The following is a 19,912-nucleotide window of genomic DNA, read 5'->3' as shown; positions in this document are numbered from 1 at the left end:
ACTATTCCACCATGAGTGACATCCCCACTGTGTCCTCACCCAATATCGCCATTAGCAGGGCTGGGGGCTAGCGCATTGTCAGTGGCTACGAATTATGAGACGTCAGCATAATTATTAACTGCATGGAGTTCAGCAGCTGGAATGTTACTTGCTCATGTAACGGTACGCAGTCGGTGCTTCTTCCACAGGGCCTTTTATTGGTCCCTGTGCTGGGGAGATACAGGCCTGAGGCAGCATTTGCTATCTCAGCACAGACCCCGTGCCATGGACTGGCACCTGGCTCTCAAACCAACGTGCAGCACTCGGCCCACATCTTTAACTTCAGTCTCAAATGTTGGAAAGTCAGTCACCTCAACAGTTGCACTAGTCTAGGACCGTGTACAAGTGTTAGGGCAACTGACGTTCCTGCAAGAGGCCAATAACCGGGTGTAGAATTTCCAATAGTGTGTGAGCTGTGATGACCCCCCCCTAGTGCTGGGTTGACCCTGTCCATGGCCCACGGTATTCACCAGTCTGCCCCTTTCGCCTGTTGCTCGGCAATGAATGGTTAACATTCTGTTCTGTGCTCTCTGTGATTGTGTAACACCAAGCTCAGATAATTGTCAAGTCCCTCCTAATTGGTAATTTAACCCTTAAAACACCACTCGCCACCACTACTTAGCTCATCATACAATGTACCTGTTTATTCAGCAGGGAAAGTTTCAAGCGACAATACAATTCATGTTTTTCAAAGGACAGTTTCGCATTGACCATGGAGAGGAGTTTTGGCTTTCTGCTGCTCCTGGTTTACCCAATGGTCCTTGCTGTCTATCTTCCTCTGGACGCTGTGCAGGGTGGCAGAGGGCAGGGAGCTTTCTGACTGGGTTGTGTTAGCGATGGGGCCGGGCAGGTTGCAGAAGGCGTGCAGCGACAGTGCGCAGTGCTTGCTACTGTCGGGCAGCATGGACACCCCCCTGGTGCCTCCGGTGGTGCTGATACTGTTGGTCACCGCTCCATAGGGACAGCTACTGCCAGCTCGGCTCTTCTGCTGCAAGTTCAAGGTTACTGTCCTCCTAAACCACGACTTCTTTATCTCCGCCTGGACCTAGAAGAGCATGCCATAAAACACGCTTACAGAGTACGGAATAAAATTGGTTATAGAAGTTGTGATTGAGGTTCTGATGTCACTGTGAAGGGGTGAAGGGGTTATGTTGTCACTGTGAAGGGGTGCTGGGGTTATGATGTCACTGTGAAGGGGTGATGGGGTTATGATGTCACTGTGAAGGGGTGTTGGGGTGAAGGGGTTATGTTATCACTGTGAAGGGGTGCTGGGGTTATGATATCATTGAGAGGCTGCTTGTAACCTTGCAACTCCTCAGAGTACATAAATTTGCTCAGTTGGTGGTGAACACACTTGTCTCCAAGTCAGAAGGTTATGGTTTGGACCCCACACCAACAGTGGATCACATAACCCACTGAAACACTGATGCAGTGTCAGAGATACAAATCTCCATTGGGATGTTAACCCAAGGCCCAACTTTTACTTCTGGTGGCATAGGCGGACATTGCTGCAGGAGTTTCTCAGGGCTGTGTCCTCGGCCCAACCATCTTCAGCTACTTGATCAATGACCTTCCCTCCATCATAAGGGCAGAAGTGGGGATGTTCGCTGATGTTTGCACAGCCTAATCTCGGTGGTGGGAAAATTATTGGAATCAATTCTGAGGGACAGGATAAATCTTCATTTAGAAAGACACGGATTAATCAAGGACAGTCAGCAGAGATTTGGTAAGGGAAGATCGTATCTGACTAACTTGATTAAATTTTTTTGAGGAGGAACAAGGAGGGTCGATGAGAGCAGTGTGGACGATGTAGTATATATGGATTTCAACAAGGTTCCACATGGCAGACTGGTCATGAAAGTAAAACTCCATGGGATCCAGGGCAAAGTGGCAAGTTGGATCCAAAATTGGCTCAAAGGCAGGAAGCAGAAGATAATGTTTTTGTGACTGGAAGGATGTTTCCAGTGGAGTTCCGCAGGGCTCAGTACTTGGTCCCTTGATTTTTGTGGTATATATCAATGATCTAGTCTTGAATATAGGGGGTACGATTAAGAAGTTTGCAGATGACACTAAAATTGGCCGTGTGGTTGATAATGAAGAAGAAAGCTGTAGACTGCAGGAAGATATCAATGTACTGGTCAGGTGGGTAGAATAGCGGCAAATGGAATTTAATCCGGAGCAGTGTGAGGTAATGCCTTTGGGGAGGGCTAACAAGGAAATGGAATACACATTAAATGGTAGGACACTGAGAAGTGTAGAGGAACAAAGGGACCTCGTCCACAGATCCCTGAAGGTAGCAGGCCAGGTAGATAAGGTGATTAAGAAGGCATAAGGAATATTTGTCTTTATTCGTCGAGGCATGGAATACAAGAGCAGGGGGATTATGCTTGAACTGTATAAACCACTGGTCGGCCACAGCTGAAATACTGTGTGCAGTTCTGGTCACAAGAAGTTGGGCGGGCTCTCGTATTAAGGATGACTTGCTTCCACACCAAAAAGGGATGAGTTTCAATGAAGGACCTGATATTCCAGGTTGCATAATTCTTATGTTCTTATTTACTCGTTGGAGTTCAGAAGGATGAGGGGTGATCTTATAGAAACATTTAAAATAATGAAAGGGATAGACAAGATAGAGGCAGAGAGGTTGTTTCCACTGGTCGGGGAGACTAGAACTAGGGGGCACAGCCTCAAAATACGGGGGAGCCAATTTAAAACCGAGTTGAGAAGGAATTTCTTCTCCAAGAGGGTTATGAATCTGTGGAATTCTCTGCCCAAGGAAGCAGTTGAGGCTAGCTCATTGAATGTATTCAAGTGACAGATAGATAGATTCTTAACCAATAAGGGAATTAAGGGTTACGGGGAGAGGGCGTGTAAGTGGAGCTGAGTCCACGGCCAGATCAGCCATGATCTTATTGAATGGCGGAGCAGGCTCGAGGGGCTAGATGGCCTACTCCTGTTCCTAATTCTTATGTTCAAACTACATCCTGAAGAGTGGAAGATGCCTGTGCATAGATTTTTTTAACGTGGGCTGGCCGTTGCACACCAGCCATCACACAGGCTTGACAGAGCTAGGTCTTGGTCCAGTGGCAAGGATTATCCAAGACAACAGGAGAACAGCTCTGCTTTACAGGAAGGACGTGATTGCACTGGAGAGGATACCGAGGAGATTTACAAGGATGTTGCCGCGAGTGGAGAATCTTAGCTATGAGGACAGATTGGATAGGCTGGGTTTGTTTTCCTTGGAACAGAGGAGGTTGAGGGAAGACCTCATTGAGGTGTATAAAATTATAAGGGACCTAGATAGAGTGGATAGAAAGGACCTAGTTCCCTTATCAGAGGGGTCAACAACCAGAGGGCATAAATCTAAAGTAATTGGTAGAAGGTTTAGAGGGGATTGGAGGGGAAATTTCTTCACCCAGAGGGTGGTGGAGTCTGGAACTCACTGCCTGAAAGGGTGGTGGAGGCAGAAACCCTCACCACATTTAAAAAGTATTTGGATGTGCACTTGAAGTGCTGTAACCTGCAGGGCTACGGACTCAGAGCTGGAAAGTGGGATTAGGCTGGAAAGCCTCTTGTTGGCTGGCATGGACACGATGGGCCGAAATGGCCTCCTTCCATGCCATAAATTTCTATGATTCTATGTTCAGTGCCATTCATAACTCCTCAGATAATGAAGGAGTCCATGCCTGCATGCAGCAAGACCTAGACAACATTCAGGCTTGGACTGATAAGTGGCAAGTAACATTTCACCACGCAAGTGCCAGGCAATGACCATCTCCAACAAAGGAAAGTCCAACGACCTCCCCTTGACATCTAATGGCATTCCCATCGCTGAATCTTACACCATTAACTTTCTGGAGGGGTCACCATTGATTAGAAAGTTAACTGGACCAGCCACATAAATACTGTGCCTGCAAGAGTAGGTCAGAGGCTGGGTATTCTGCGGCGAGTGTCTCACCTCCTGACTCCCCAAAGCCTTTCCACCATCTACAAGACACAAGTCAGGCGTGTGATGGAATACTCTCCACTTGCCTGGATGAGTGCAGCTCCAACAACATTTCAAGAAGCTCGACACCATCCAGGACAAAGCAGCCGCTTGATTGGCACCCCATCCACCACTTTCAACATTCACTCCCTCCACCACTGGTGCACCGTGGCTGCAGTGTGTACTATCTACAAGATGCACTGCAGCAACTTGCCAAGAATTCTTCTACAGCACCTCCCAAACCCGCGACCTCTACCACCGAGAAGGACGAGGGCAGCAGGCGCATGGGAACCAGTACCTCCACGTTCCCTTCCAAGTCACACACCATCCTGACTTGGAAATATATCGCCATTCCTTCATCATCGCTGGGTCAAAATCCTGGAGCTCCCTCCCTAACAGCACTGTGGGAGCACCTTCACCACACGGACTGCAGTGGTTCCAGAGATGGCTCACCACCACCTTCTCAAGAGCAATTAGGGATGGGCAATAAATGCTGGTCTTGCGGCGATGTCTACATCCCATGAATGTATAAATAAAAAGCCCCAGACACAGCCATAGACACTGCCCCCAGACACATAGCCCCCAGACACGCACACACACACAGCCCCCAGACACAAACACACACAGCCCCCAGACACAAACACACACACAGCCCCCAGACACACACACACAGCCCCCAGACACACACACACACAGCCCCCAGACACACACACACACACACACAGCCCCCAGACACAAACACACACAGCCCCCAGACACACACACACACAGCCCCCAGACACACACACACACAGCCCCCAGACACACACAACACACACACAGCCCCCAGACATGCACACACACACAGCCCCCAGACACATACACACACACACAGCCCCCAGACACACACACACACAGCCCCCAGACACACACAACACACACACAGCCCCCAGACATGCACACACACACAGCCCCCAGACACACACACACACAGCCCAATTTCCAGTTGCTGAGCAAGTGGTGTTTGCAGACAAGCCTCAGTAGCATCAGCCAGAATTCAGAAGTGTCTGTCCTAAACACAGATCATTCAGGGCTTGTTATCGTTGTATTGCTGCCTGTCACAGATCAACAGATAGGTTACAATTCATTGTTTGAATTACCGCTGTTACAGAAAATGCTGGAAACACAGTCAGTGCCTGTACAGAGAGAGGATAGGTTAGTGTTCAGGGAGTAGATCGGAACAAGAACAACTTGCACTTTACTGTAGTAAAACGACCCAAGGCATTTCACAGGGGTGTTATCAGACAAAATTTGAGACCAAGCCACATAAGGAGATAATGGGGCAGATGAGGTAGGTTTTACAGAGCGACTGAAGGAGGAAAGAGAGGTAGAGACGGAGAGGTTTAGGGAGGCTGAAGCACGGCCACCGATGGTAGAATCGGCGATGTGCCACAGGTCAGAATTGGCAGAGTATGGAGATCTCGGAGAGTTGTGGGGCTGGAGGAGTTAGAGAGATAGGGAGAAGTGACCCATGGAGGGATTTGAACACAAGGATGAGAATTTTAAAATTGAGGCATTGTCAGAATTTCCAGCATTTTCTGTTTTTTATTTCTGGTGCAGTTTCTAGTCTCTCACCTCTCCATTGCAGAAGCAGTAGATAAAGGCAACAAAAAAGCCCTGTATGGAAAAAAGAAAAAAAAAACATTATAAACAGCATCTTTTCATTTGTTTTGATGTGAATATCTCTTGGCTCTCCCCTCCCCTGGACATCCCTTGCCCCGTGCTGTATCGGTGTTTCGACATCCCTTGGGGGGGGCGGGGTTGAATTGGTCTGCCGGATGACTAATGAGATTCCCAGGATCAGCACAGACCCTATCATCTCCCGGTGGCAGCTGCCCAGACTCCCCTGGGTGTTCCCGTGTCTTGTGTGCTCACCCAGCTGGGCTGCAGGTCTGTGAGCACCCGTCCCTCACTGCCCTCGCACCTAACTGACCTTTACATACGTGTGTCCAAGCAGTGAGCGTTTCAGGCGGGTCAGTCACATGTCCTTTAACCGACAGCCACAGGCGCACAGCTTTCCAGCATGGCTAGCTGGGTAATGATCAGAAGCAGGAACACTGGTCAGTTCCCCTCCTGAAATCACGGCGCTGACATCAACAATGGCACCTCTGCTGCAGGCATCAGGTAACGGAGTACAGACTGGGTCCCAAACCTGAGCCCTAACTCACCCCCTGATCATACAATCATAGAATCACAGGGGAGAAATTTCGAAGTCCCCCGTTTGGGGCAATAACCTTTGCGGTAGCGCAAACGTACCGCGGGGCGCTATGCGAGGGACTCTTGATGCTCCAGGAAGGAAATGGAGCCCTAAATCAATCACTGCCATTGCCCCTGGAGCACTAAAGTGGGCAGGAGGGGCGGTAACGGGGCAGTGGTGCCCAATATCGAGGGCAGCACTGACGGGAACAGAGGCTCCTCCCCTCCCTTAAAGAGAAAGCCCATCGCTGCGGGCTCTGCATGGAGACCAGATCCTTGGTCGCCAAGGGCAATCGCGATCCGCCACGATCCGCCCTGAGCACTCGAGCAGGGCTGATCCATTGCGGCCGAAAAAAATCCTGAACATTTTACTAATGGCTCCAAACAAATTTTTTACTGACCCAAGTGGCCTTACCTTTAAATTCCGCTCCCCAAGGGCCTGCCCACCCCTGACAATGCCTCCTGTCGGTGTTGTTGCCCAGCGATGCTGCAGGGGGCGGAATTCCAAGTTCGGGTCCGGGGCACTACACAGCCACGTCACGCCACGATCTCCGGGGCGCAGGACATCGTGGCACCATCGGCGCAAATCTCGGTACTCTCGCCGCGCCCGGTCACACAGCCGGTACCGCCCCCCAGAGGCACTAACCAGAGGCGCAAAGGAGGCCAATTTCTAGCCCTCATGGCATCTTAGGGCACAGAAAGAGGCCATTCCGCCCATCGTGTCTGTGCCAGCTCTTTGAAAGAGATATCCAATGCACTCCGCTGCTCTTTCCCCATAGCCCTGTAAATTGTCCCTTTTCCAGCATACATGTAAAATTTACTCTGGAAAGTTACTATTGAATCTGCTCCCACCACCCTTTCAACCAGTGCATTCCAGGTTACAACAAATCGCTGTGTTAAAAAAAAATTCTCCTCATCTCACCTCTGGTTCTTTTGCCAATAACTTTCAATCTGTGTCCCCTGTTTACTGATCTACCTGTCACTGGAAAGTTTCTCCATATCTACTCTATAAAAACCCTCATAATTCTGAACACCTTCATTAAATCTCCCCTTATCCTTCTCTGCTCTAAGGAGAACAACCTGCAGCTTCTGCAGTCTATCCACGGAACTGAAGTCCCTCATCCCTGGAACCACTCTGGGCAATCTACTCTGCACCCTCTCCAAGGCCTTGATACCCTTCCTTAAATTTGACGCCCAGAATTGGATACAATACTCCAGTTGAGGCCTAACCAATATTTTATAAAGTTTTACCATAACTTCCTTGCCTTTTGGAATATACCTATTTATAAAGCCAAGGATCCCATAAACGTTTTAACAGCCTTACCAACTTGTCGTGCCATCTTCAAAGGGTTGTGTACCAACACCCCAGGTCTCTATCATCCTGCACCTCCTTTAAAATTGTACCATTTAGTTTATATTGTCTCACCGCATTTTTCCATCCAAAATGAATCACTTCACACTTCTCTGCATTAAACTGCATCTGCCACGTGTCCGCCCTTTCACCAGACTGATGTATATCCATCTAAAGTCTGTTACTAGTCTCCACATCGTTTACTACATTTCCAAGCTTTGTGTCATCTGTAAATCTTGAAATGATGGCATGCATACCCAAAGTCCAGGTCCAGGTCAGCAACCCCAATACCGACCCCTGGGGAACTCCACTGTATACCTCCCTCCAGTCTGACAAACAACCGTTCACCACTATGCACTGCTTTAATCTCTCTGCCAATTTCATATCCATGTTGCCACAGCCCCTTTAATTTCATGGGTTGAACAAGTCTGTTATGTGGCACATTACTAATTGTCTTCTGAAAGTCCATATACACAACTCCTCAATCAATTAAGTCATTGATAGCCACCCTTCCACCAACTCTTATCATTGAATCATTCCTGTCTCCTTGTAAGTAAAGACACTTCACTGGACCTCTCTGTAGCCCCACAGCCCCTGTCATTACTGTACACCTTGTCCCACAGAGTGGAATTATGGCATTGACTCTCCAGAATTTGGCAGGAAGGGCACAAATTTCTCTCAGTTTCACTACACTGGAAATTGCCAGAATTTCTCTTGATTGATGTAGTGCTGTCCTAGGAGCCAAACTGACTCCATTAAAGGTATATTCCATATAGATACACTGTCCCATCAAATACTCCCAGGGTAGGTACAGCACGTATTAGATACAGAGTAAAGTTCCCTCTACACTGTCCCATCAAACATTCCCAGGGCAGGTACAGCCCAGGGTTAGATACAGAGTAAAGCTCCCTCTACACTGTCCCATCAAACTCTCCCAGGGCAGGTACAGCACGTATTAGATACAGAGTAAAGCTCCCTCTACACTCACATCAAACACTCCCAGGGCAGGTACAGGGCGGGGTTAGATACAGAGTAAAGCTCCCTCTACACTGTCCCATCAAACTCTCCCAGGGCAGGTACAGCACGGGGTTAGATACAGAGTAAAGCTCCCTCTACACTGTCCCATCAAACACTCCCAGGGCAGGTACAGCACGGGGTTAGATACAGAGTAAAGCTCCCTCTACACTGTCACATCAAACTCTCCCAGGGCAGGTACAGCACATATTAGATACAGAGTAAAGCTCCCTCTACACTGTCCCATCAAACACTCCCAGGGCAGGTACAGCACGGGGTTAGATACAGGAAATATGGATATTTCTGTAAGGCTCATCCAGTGGGTTGCAGCTTGCTTTTGTTGGGACTGCCATTAAAGGAAGAAAATAAAAGACTTGTGTTTATTTAATATATTTCACTACCTCAGTACATCCCAACATGCCTTACAATCAATAAAATACTTTAGAGTGTAGTCAATGTTGTAATGTCATTATGATGTAACATTGAGAATCACGACTCAACCCCCTTTTACTGAGTGACCCTTTGTCCCATCAACTGTGACCAGGGTTCAGTGTCCAGATTCCAGGGTCCATGACTGGTCTCCAGTGTCCAAAGTCCAGTGTCTAGAATGCATTTTCCAGTGTCCAAAGTCCATAACCCAGTGACCGGTATCCAATGTCCAAGGTCCAGTGTAGAGTGACCAGTGTCCAGTGATGGATGTCCAGTGTCCAGAGACATGTCTCCAGTGTCCAAAATCCAGAATCAAGTGTCCAAAGCCTCGTGTCCAGAGCCCAGTGACTTGTCTCCAGGATCCAGTGACTGATCTCCAATCTCCAGAGTCCAGTGTCTAGAGTACAGAGTACAGTATGCAGAGTCCAGTGTCCGGCCTCCAGATTCCAGTGTCCAGTGACGGATCTCCTGCATCCAGTGTCCAGTGACCTGTCTCCAGCATCCCGGATCCAGTGTCCAAAGTCCAATGTCCAGTTTCCAGTGACTGGTCTCCAGTGCTAGAGTCCAGTATCCTGTGTTCAGAGTCAAGACTCCAGTGTCCGGTCTCCAGTGTCTGGAAGCCAATGTCCAGAGTCCAGTATCCAGTGACTGGTCTCCAAAGTCCAGTTTCCAGTGACTGGTCTCCACTGTCCAGTGTTCAGTGTCCAGTACCTGGTCTCCAGTGTCCAGAGTCCAGTGACTGATCTCCTCCATCCAGAATACAGTGTCCAGATGCCAATGTCCAGAGTCCAGAGCCCAGTGTCCAGTGACTTTTCTCTAGTGTCCAGAGTCAAGACTAGTGTGCCTGGTGTCTGGTCTCCAGAGTCCGGTCTCCAGAGTCCGGTGACCGGAGTCCATAGTTCAGTGACTGATCTCCTGCGTCCAGTGTCCTGTCTCCAGCATTCAGGATCCAGTGTCCAAAGTCCAGTGTCCAGAGACCAATGTCCAGAGTCCAGTGAATGGTCTACAGTGTTCAGTGTCTAGATACCGGAGTCCATTGTCTGGTCTCCAGTGTCCAGAGTCTAGTATCCTGTGACTTTTCTCCAGTGTCCAGAGTAGTGTGCAGTGTCCTGCCTCCAGCATCCAGGGTCCAATGTCCAGAATCCAGAGACCATTTTCCGGTGAATGATCTCCAGTGCTAGAGTCCAGTGTCCAGAGTCAAGACTCCAGTGTCCAGAAGCCAATGTCCAGAGTCTAGTATCCAGTGACTTTCCTCCAGGGTCCAGTGTCCATTGTCCCGAGTCCCATTTCCAGTGACTGATCTCCTGCATTCAGAGTACAGTGTCCAGTGACTTTTCTCCAGGGCCCAGTGACTGGTCTCCAGTGTCCAGAGTCAAGACTCATATGTCTGGTCTCCAGTGTCCAGAGGCCAATATCCAGAATCTAGTGTCCAATGTCCAGAATCCAGTGACTTTTCTCCAGTGTCCAGAGACTGGTCTCCAGTGTCTACAGTCCAGTATCTAGAATCCAGTGTCTAGAGTCCAGTGTCTAGAGTCCAATGTCAAGAGTCCAGTATCCAGAGACTTTTCTCCAGGGTTCAGGGTCCAGTTTCCAATTTCCAATGTCCCATGCTCGGAGTCTGGCGTGCGGCCCCCGGTCTCCAGTGCCCCCGGTCTCTAGTGTCCAGAGGCCAATGTCCGGAGTCCAGTGTCTTTTCTCCAGAGTCCAGTGTCTTTTCTCCAGAGTCCAGTGTCTAGTGTCTAGTGTCTAGTGTCTAGTGTCTAGTGTCTAGTGTCTAGTGTCTAGTGTCTAGTGTCTAGAGTCCAGTGTCCAGTGTCCTACCTGAGAAGAGTTGAAGAGCATCTCATAATGCATTTGGATCTGCCAAATTGTCCCGGATACATCAGTGTATGGCATCGCCATGAAAACCACATAATGGACCCCAAAGAGAGGCATGAGGACAAGAGTAGACTTCAGCAGCTTCCTGTAAGAAACACAAAACATGTTGAGCGAGAGAGTGAGCAATGGACTGGCAGAGTGAGTCACACCCCGAGCGGGAGCTGCAGCTTTCATCTTCACACCCCGAGCCTGGAGGGAAACAATTACAGGGTTAGGGGGAAAAGGCAGCGTGGGGACTGATTGGCTCGCTCTACCAAAGGAGCCGGCATGGGCACGATGGGCCGAATGGCCTCTTTCTGTGCTGTATCATTCTGTGATTCTATAATGTTGTCCAGTGTGGGCGGAATAAGCTCGAGCTCCGGCTTGGTGTCACTCAATGCTCAGGGAGATCTATCCAGTGCTTCTGGTCTCTACCCTACTGCCCCAGGCCAATGTTAGGGAGTTTGGGGAGTGCAGTCCCCCACCCTCCAACTTGTGGTTCACCTCTGCAGCCCAACATACGTGTGTGCGCGCATAGGGGTGTGTGTGTGTGGGTGTGTGTGTATGTGTGTGTGTATATATATATATATATATATATAGAGGGGTGTGTGTGTGTTTGGTTTGTGTGTGTGTCGGGGGGGACTGTGTGTCGTGGGTGTGTGTGTGAGTGAGAACGTGAGCGTGGGTTTGTGTGTGTGTGTGTGTGTGTGTGTGTGTGTGTGTGTGTGTGGTTTGGGTGTGTGTGTGAGTGTGCGATCAGTCGATGGTCATTCAATGTTCTCGATCGATGGTCTCACCTGTATTGTTGTCGTGGGTCCAGTTTACCTGCGTTTGTCTCCCACAGTTTCGATGCCAAAACCCGAACGATATTTATGAAGAGGAAGAAATTCACCTGGAAAAAAGAACAAAATCACTCACTCCAGATCCGTGAGTTCCAGTTCCTGGCCCCAGATGTCGATGTTTCCAGGCAGCTTTCTGTGATTGACAGGCTGCTGTGACTCAGTTCCTTTATATTGTTGGCCCAGTCCCAGTCCCAGTGGACCCCTGTCCCAGCTGGGGTCAGCACCTGTTTTTGTCAGGGTTTTATTACCTGCCACCCCTCCTTTCCTGGCTGGGATAGGGGTCAGAGGTGCTGACCCCAGCTGGGACAGGGGTCCACTTGGACTGGGCCAACAATATAAAGGAACTGAATCACAGCAGCCTGTCGATCACAGAAAGCTGCCTGGAAACATCGACATCTGGGGCCAGGAACTGGAACTCACGGATCTGGAGTGAGTGATTTTGTCCACTTAAACTATCTGATGGTCTTTTTTAGTTTCCCCTCACGATCCCGGCAGGAGACTGATGGCCAGGGGTTGGCCCATCAGTGCCCGTTGATGTACTGAGCTGTGCCCCATGCTGCCCCCCCTCATGGAGCGGTGCCCCCAGCACCAGCCACAGCCCCCCCGTCACAGAGCGGTGTCCCCAGCACCAGCCATGGACACAGCCACCCCCTCACGGAACGGTGTCCCCAGCACCAGCCATGGACACAACCCCCCCTCACGGAGCGGTGCCCCCAGCACCAGCCACAGCCCCCCCTCACAGAGCGGTGTCCCCAGCACCAGCCATGGACACAGCCCCCCCCTCATGGAGCGGTGTCCCCAGCACCAGCCATGGACACAGCCCCCCCTCATGGAGCGGTGTCCCCAGCACCAGCCATGGACACAGCCCCCCCCTCATGGAGCGGTGTCCCCAGCACCAGCCACAGCCCCCCCCTCACGGAGCGGTGTCCCCAGCACCAGCCATGGACACAGCCCCCCCCTCATGGAGCGGTGTCCCCAGCACCAGCCATGGACACAGCCCCCCCTCACAGAGCGGTGTCCCCAGCACCAGCCATGGACACAGCCCCCCCCTCACGGAGCGGTGTCCCCAGCACCAGCCATGGACACAGCCCCCCCCCTCACGGAGCGGTGTCCCCTGCACCAGCCATGGACACAGCCCCCCCCTCACGGAGCGGTGTCCCCAGCACCAGCCATGGACACAGCCCCCCCCTCACGGAGCGGTGTCCCCAGCACCAGCCATGGACACAGCCCCCCCCTTACGGAGCGGTGCCCCCAGCACCAGCCACAGCCCCCCCTCACGGAGCGGTGTCCCCAGCACCAGCCACAGCCCCCCCTCACGGAGCGGTGCCCCCAGCACCAGCCATGGACACAGCCCCCCCTCACGGAGCGGTGTCCCCAGCACCAGCCATGGACACAGCCCCCCCTCATGGAGCGGTGCCCCCAGCACCAGCCATGGACACAGCCCCCCCTCACGGAGCGGTGTCCCCTGCACCAGCCATGGACACAGCCCCCCCCTCACGGAGCGGTGTCCCCAGCACCAGCCACAGCCCCCCCCTCACGGAGCGGTGCCCCCAGTACCAGCCACCGCCCCCGCCCCTCACGAAACGATGCCCCCAGCACCAGCCACAGACACAGCCCTTTCACTTACCACAATGGCGCTGAGAATGGGGACCTGGTAAATCCACTTCACGTTTCCAGCACTGAGGTCCCAGCACCTGAGAGAGGGAAAGCAGAGAGAATGCTTTGATTGAGCACCGGATTTTACCCTCCAGCACCACTCAGCCTCTCGATCCAGACTGATCTTCCACCTCAGCTGGCTACTCTGATCTTCCACCTCACTAACTCCCTGCTGATCTGAATAATGGACTGGAGGGTAGCTAATGTAACACCACTTTTTAAAAAAGGAGGGAGAGAAAACGGGTAATTATAGACCGGTTAGCCTAACATCAGTAGTGGGGAAAATGTTGGAATCAATCATTAAGGATGAAATAGCAGCGCATTTGGAAAGCTGTGACAGGATTGGACCAAGTCAGCATGGATTATGAAAGGAAAATCATGCTTGACAAATCTTCTGGAATTTTTTTGAGGATGTAACTAGCAGAGTGGACAAGGGAGAATCAGTGGATGTGGTGTATTTGGACTTTCAAAAGGCTTTTGACAAGGTCCCGCACAGGAGATTGGTGTGCAAAATCAAAGCGCATGGTATTGGAGGTAATGTATTGACGTGGATAGAGAACTGGTTGGCAGACAGGAAGCAGAGAGTCGAAATAAACAGGCCCTTTTCAGAATTGCAGGCAGTGACTAGTGGAGTGCCGCAGGGCTCAGTGCTGGGACCTCAGCTCTTTACAATATACATTAACGATTTAGATGAAGGAATTGAGTGTAATATCTCCAAGTTTGCGGATGACACTAAACTAGGTGATGGTGTGAGCTGTGAGGAGGACACTAAGAGGCTGCAAGGTGACTTGGACAGGTTAGGTGAGTGGGAAAATGCATGGCTGATGCAGTATAATGTGGATAAATGTGAGGTTATCCATTTTGGTGGCAAAAACACGAAGGCAGAATATTATCTGAATGGTGACAGATTAGTAAAAGGGGAGGTGCAACGAGACCTGGTGTCATGGTTCATCAGTCATTAAAAGTGGGCATGCAGGTACAGCAGGCGCTGAAGGCGGCAAATGATATGTTGGCCTTCATAGCTATGGGATTTGAGTATAGGAGCAGGGAGGTCTTACTGCAGTTGTACAGGGCCTTGGTGAGGCCTCATGTGGAATATTGTGTTCAGTTTTGGTCTCCTAGTCTGAGGAAGGACGTTCTTGCTATTGAGGGAGTGCAGCGAAGGTTCACCAGACTGATTCCAGGGATGGCAAGGCTGTCATATGAGGAAAGACTGGATCAACTGGGCCTTTATTCACTGGAGATTAGAAGGAGTAGAGGGGATCTCATAGAAATGTAAAAGGTTCTGACGGGACTGGACAGGTTAGATGCAGGAAGAATGTTCCCAATGTTGAGGAAGTCTAGAACCCAGGGACATAGTCTTAGGATAAGGGGTAGGCCATTTAGGACTGAGATGAGGAGAAACTTCTTCACTCAGAGAGTTGTTAACCTATAGAATTCCCTGCCGCAGAGAGTTGTTGATGCCAGTTCATTGGATATATTCAAGCGGGAGTTAGATATGGCGCTTATGGCGAAAGGGATCAAGGGGTATGGAGAAAAAACAGGAAAGGGGTACTGAGAGAATGATCAGACATGATCTTATTGAATGGTGGTGCAGGCTCGAAGGGCCGAATGGCCTACTCCTGCTCCTTTTTTCTATGTTTCCATGAGCTAAAGCAATTGGAATGTCGAATCCAAAGGGAATTCTCTTGTGTTTGGGTTAAGCTGATCTGAGATATAAAAAACAAAGAAAGCAAGCCTTGCATTTGTATAGCACCTGACACTACCTCAGGGTGTCTCCAAGCGCTTTACAGCCAGTGAGGTACCGAGAGCTCATTGTGCTCCATTATCATTGTGCCTCCAAGCATCGGCCACATCTGCATCGACAGCTTTGCCTGTCGTTTTGTACCAGATTCTGCAATTCCCTGCAACTCACTTGTTTCCAAGTCTAAAGTGGCCGACCGAGTAATGAGGTGCGCTGTGCCCAACGCCATTTCACTGAAAAGCCTTCAATCTCAACATGCAGGAGATTGTATGTGGGGAAGGAGAGAAAGACAGGCTTTTCGTTAGCACTGGTCACAGCCTCAGGACATCCCAAAGCACTTTGCAACCAATGAAGCACTTTTTGAAGTGTAGTCACAGTTGTAATGTAGGAAATGCAGCAGCCATTTTGCGCACAGCAAGGTCCCATAAACAGCAATGACCTGATAATCTGTTTTAGTGATGAATATTATTCAGGACACCGGAGTGAATACCCCTGCCCTTCTTCAATTAGTGCCATGGGACCATTTATGTCCACCTGAGAGGGCAGACGGGGCCAAGGTTTAATGCTGCAGCCGAAAGATGGCACCTCCGACAGTGCAGCACTCCCTCAGTACTGCCCCTGCGACAGTGCGCCGCTCCCTCAGTACTGCCCCTCCGACAGTGCGCCGCTCCCTCAGTACTGCCCCTCCGACAGTGCGCCGCTCCCTCAGTACTGCCCCTCCGACAGTGCGGCACTCCCTCAGTACTGCCCCTCCGACAGTGCGGCACTCCCTCAGTACTGCACTGGATTTTGTGCTAAATTCTCTGGAATGAGATACTGGGATAGTGGGATCATGGGATAATGGTACCCCCACCCAGCTTCGGATTGGACAAAGGACGGCCACCCAGCTTGCAAAGTGTTTACGTTCCTCAGATGTTTCGGCAAACCCAGCATATCCAGGAGCTCACACCCTGCCCCTAGTGTTGGAACCACCGGTGTACGTACTGCGTGTCTGCTAGCGATGCTCTGGCACTCCCCCATACAGCCACCACCACAGCTGGGACTCCTGGAGAAAAATCCAGAAACAGACACCTGAGATCTCAAATCCAACAGGCTCATTCAGTGCACACAGCAGCCAACATGTCACACAAGCTGACACTAGTCAATGCGATTAGAAATATATCGAAGTTACAATACAGAAACAGGCCATTCGGCCCAGCCATGTCAGTGTTTACCCGACAGTAACACAGTAATTTACCCAACAAACAGTCCTAGTTATATTTACCCTTCTGTTCCCATATCCCTTCAAACCCCTTCTTCTTCATCCACCTATTCAATGTAAGCTTGAATAAAAGCAGTCAATGCTGGAAACACTCAGCGGGTCAGGCAGCATCTGTGGAGAGAGAAACAGAGTTAACGTTTCAGGTCGATGACCCTTCGTAAGAACTCTGAGATTGAAGGGTCATCGACCCGAAACATTAACTTTGTTTCTCTCCACAGACGCTGCCTGAGCTGCTGAGTATTTCCAGCATTTTCTGTTTTTATTTCAGATCTCCAGCATCTGCAGTATTTTGCTTTTGTAATAGAATCAAATCGAGACTCTTGACATACTTCCTGCCTCAATCTCTCACTCTGTGTGTGTGAAGATGTTTCCCCGACCTGTTCTAAATCTCTTAGGTTTAAACTTTTATCTCTGGCCTCTCGTTCTCGACCCCTCAACTACTCGAAACAGTCAGCTTCGATCTCCCCTGTCCCATCCTTTCATAACTTTAAACATTTATCATATCGCCCCGTAATCTGCATCATTCTAATGAAAAAACGTACAAACTTTTAAAGTCTTTCTACATATTTGTATTTCGCCACACCAGACAGGATCCAGTGAATGTGCTGTACCCTCTCTGCAGCCTCAACACCCTTCCGACAGTGTGGAGCCCAATACTGTACACAGTCCTCCAACAGGTCTTAAGGTTTTATATCGGCCCATCATTGCTTCTTAGCTTTTACATTCTCTACCTATAGATAAAATCTAGAGTGCTATTAGGCTTTATTTACAGCCTTAATAACTTGGTGTTGTGTTTTATGTTCTGTGAACCTATCCCTCCAAATCCCTACGCTCCCACACAGCCCCACACACAGTAGCATTACTGCTCTAGCCAAAGGTAGCATTTCACACTGAATTCCTGCTACTTTTTTACCCATTCCCTGATCTTATTAATATCCCTTCGCAGTTTCGTTTGGGCTGCTAAAGAATTAACTCGACCTATTTTAGTATCATCTGCAAATGTTCACACCACTCCCTCTAGCCCTCTATCCAAATCATCGAGACAGACTGTAAACAGAGGTGATCCCAGGACTGAACCCTGTGGGACTTCACGACCCACTTCCGACCACTCTGAAAAACTGTTCTAAACTCCTCCTCTCTGGTTCCCAAAGTGCTGCACCTCTGGTTTTCCTCACCTCGTGTCTGGGTCTGTTGTAGTCGAATTGAGAGATTGATTGCCGTGATTAAGACTATAACTCCATTATCATTGTATCATGTGACTACCAGGATGGTGGAAGGCAGACTAAATGGATTGTTGTCCTTTTTATTGGCTAGCAATTCCTGGGATGGACCATGGGAACTGAATTGGGCTGGAGCTGTGGACGTTGAGCTGTATATGTTGAATTAAATATCTTAACTCTCACCCAACACAAACTATAACCGCAAGTTGCATAAACGTATCTCGGATCAGACCATAGTGAGTTCTCTGTAATCCCACTGCCCCGTCTCCGTGCATTACCATCACATCAAGTGTTAAAGCTTCACTCATAACACTGAGACTAATGGGAATCAGTATCACCCTGTGCAAGTCCCCCTGAGATACTGCAGTGATCACAATGTTGGTTATCCCCCCACTATCTACTGCCCCATGTCCTGTGTCATTGCCTTCCCTCCATGGTGGTCATCCATGGAGACACTCTTGGAGCTCCAGTGAGAACCCGGATCCTATGATTCTGGGTGTAGCACATCCATGGACTGAGACAATGGGTGGTGCTCTGAGACAGCGTAACGGAGTGACGAGGAAACCAAACAGAGGTACACACGCAGCCAGTCAACGAGTACATAGATGAGCATCTGCAGCATTCTTACCCCAGCCGATGAGAGTCAGTGCCCAGAGATAGTTCTTGTCCGATAAGAAAGCCATGAAGATCAGACTGTGCAGGTAAAGTCCTTCCACCAGGATCCAGTAGTGATTAGTGGCAAGAAAGTACAGGAATATCGTCACAGCCACCTTACAACCAGCCTGCAATTATACAGCTTAGTTACCAGACTGAAAAGCTACTGAATACAATACTGATGTGTCGTGTGTGTGTGTGTGTGTGATTGGCCCAGCCACACAGTGGACATGTTTCAGGAACTAACTGGTTTACTGAGCCCCCAATATGGTGGGGAGGGTCTGCCCACATTTCCAATCACCAGAGCGCCACCTGCCATATTGGGAAAAGGACAACAATGGTCGTGCAGTACCATGCCTGAAACATGGAGAGTGGATGGAGCTTCAGGCTCTCAGTGACTCAGTCACCAACCTGCAGTGGTGTTCTCACACAGGTCGGGGTGAGCCATGGGAGTATGGGGAGCTGGAACGCCGGGCTCTGCAACATCGTGGGCCGCCCAGACACCACCGTGGGTCGGGAGTGTAAGAGCTGGAGCGGCCACTGCAGCTTCCAGTGCGAGCCGACACAAATGTGCGACGGCTTCGAGGTGGGCGACTGGGTGACTTCAACAGGACCCAGGTCGCCAATTGGAGCGTGGGCAGTAACGTCGGCAGGGACCTAGTACAGCGGGAGCGGGAAGGTCATGGCGGACTTGTGATGCGTGATTGGGGCAGAGGAGCGATGAGTTTTTGTGGCAAATGAGGGTACAGGGCCCAGAAGAGCCGAGGGCCCAGGGGCAGCACAGGCCAGCCCACACTGCGATGTGTGTGTGCACTAGGTCCGTGCAGTAGAGCTGGTCTCCAGTCATCCTGGTTAACCCTTGCCACTGGATAAAGGCCTATTTCTGTCGAGTCCGTGTGGTGGCTGGTGTGCAACGGTCACCACATGTTAAAAAAATCCACGCACAGGCATCTTCCACCCCCTCAACTGGAGCTCAGGACTGGAACATCGGGTCCTTCATTGAATCATCTGTGAACTCATGTGGAAGCAAGTCATCCTCGTTCGAGGGACCACCTATGATGAGATGATATGCAGATAGTGTGGCCTAATGCCAGGTTAGATGCAGGGAGGATGTGTCCCCTGGCTAGAGAGTCGAGAACCAGGGGTCAGTCTCAGGATAAGAGGTCGGCCATTTAGGACTGAGATGAGGAGAAACTTCTTCACTCAGATGGTGGTGAATCTTCGGAATTCTCTACCTCAGAGGGCTGTGGAGGCTCAGTCTCTGAATATATTCAAGACAGTGATCAATAGATTTTTGGATTTTAAAGGAATCAAGGGATATGGGGATAGTGCAGGAAAGTAGAAGCTGTGATCTCATTGAATGGCGGAGCAGGCTCGAGGGGCCGAATGGCCTAGTCCTGTTCCTAATTCTTATGTCCTTATGCCAGTTGCCTGCCCCCAGCTAGAAAGATTGGTTTGCCGTGAGGCAGTCAGCACCAGCCACACTCAGGAAAGCCAAACCTCGGGATCACCCGTTACCAACAGGGTAAGTGTTTGAAATGTGACGGTGGAGTGTGAGGAGTGGGTACACTCTGCCATCCCATCCCCCTCCCAGGAACAACCTGAGGGCCACTCCCAGTATCTGA

The 19,912-nt window shown here is 50.2% G+C and overlaps 1 protein-coding gene across 1 annotated transcript in view; it reads right to left on the bottom strand.

Moving 5' to 3' along the window:
• Positions 1-727: 727 nt before the first annotated feature.
• LOC139233534 (parathyroid hormone/parathyroid hormone-related peptide receptor-like) overlaps positions 728-19,912 on the bottom strand; it is a 61,090-nt gene continuing 41,905 nt past the window's right edge. Inside the window, exons 7-13 of the mRNA XM_070863934.1 lie at positions 18,262-18,415; positions 16,137-16,197; positions 13,380-13,446; positions 11,708-11,802; positions 10,875-11,016; positions 5,639-5,680; positions 728-1,084 (exon numbers count right to left, since the gene is read on the bottom strand). Coding sequence (XP_070720035.1) covers positions 728-1,084; positions 5,639-5,680; positions 10,875-11,016; positions 11,708-11,802; positions 13,380-13,446; positions 16,137-16,197; positions 18,262-18,415 — 918 coding nt within the window. The remainder of the gene's footprint in view (positions 1,085-5,638; positions 5,681-10,874; positions 11,017-11,707; positions 11,803-13,379; positions 13,447-16,136; positions 16,198-18,261; positions 18,416-19,912) is intronic.

The sequence above is a fragment of the Pristiophorus japonicus genome, chromosome 21 (genome assembly GCF_044704955.1).
Source record: "Pristiophorus japonicus isolate sPriJap1 chromosome 21, sPriJap1.hap1, whole genome shotgun sequence".
Classification (NCBI taxonomy): domain Eukaryota; kingdom Metazoa; phylum Chordata; class Chondrichthyes; family Pristiophoridae; genus Pristiophorus; species Pristiophorus japonicus.
The sequence above is the reverse complement of the archived record's forward strand: the minus strand, read 5'-3'. Positions and strand labels throughout refer to the sequence as shown.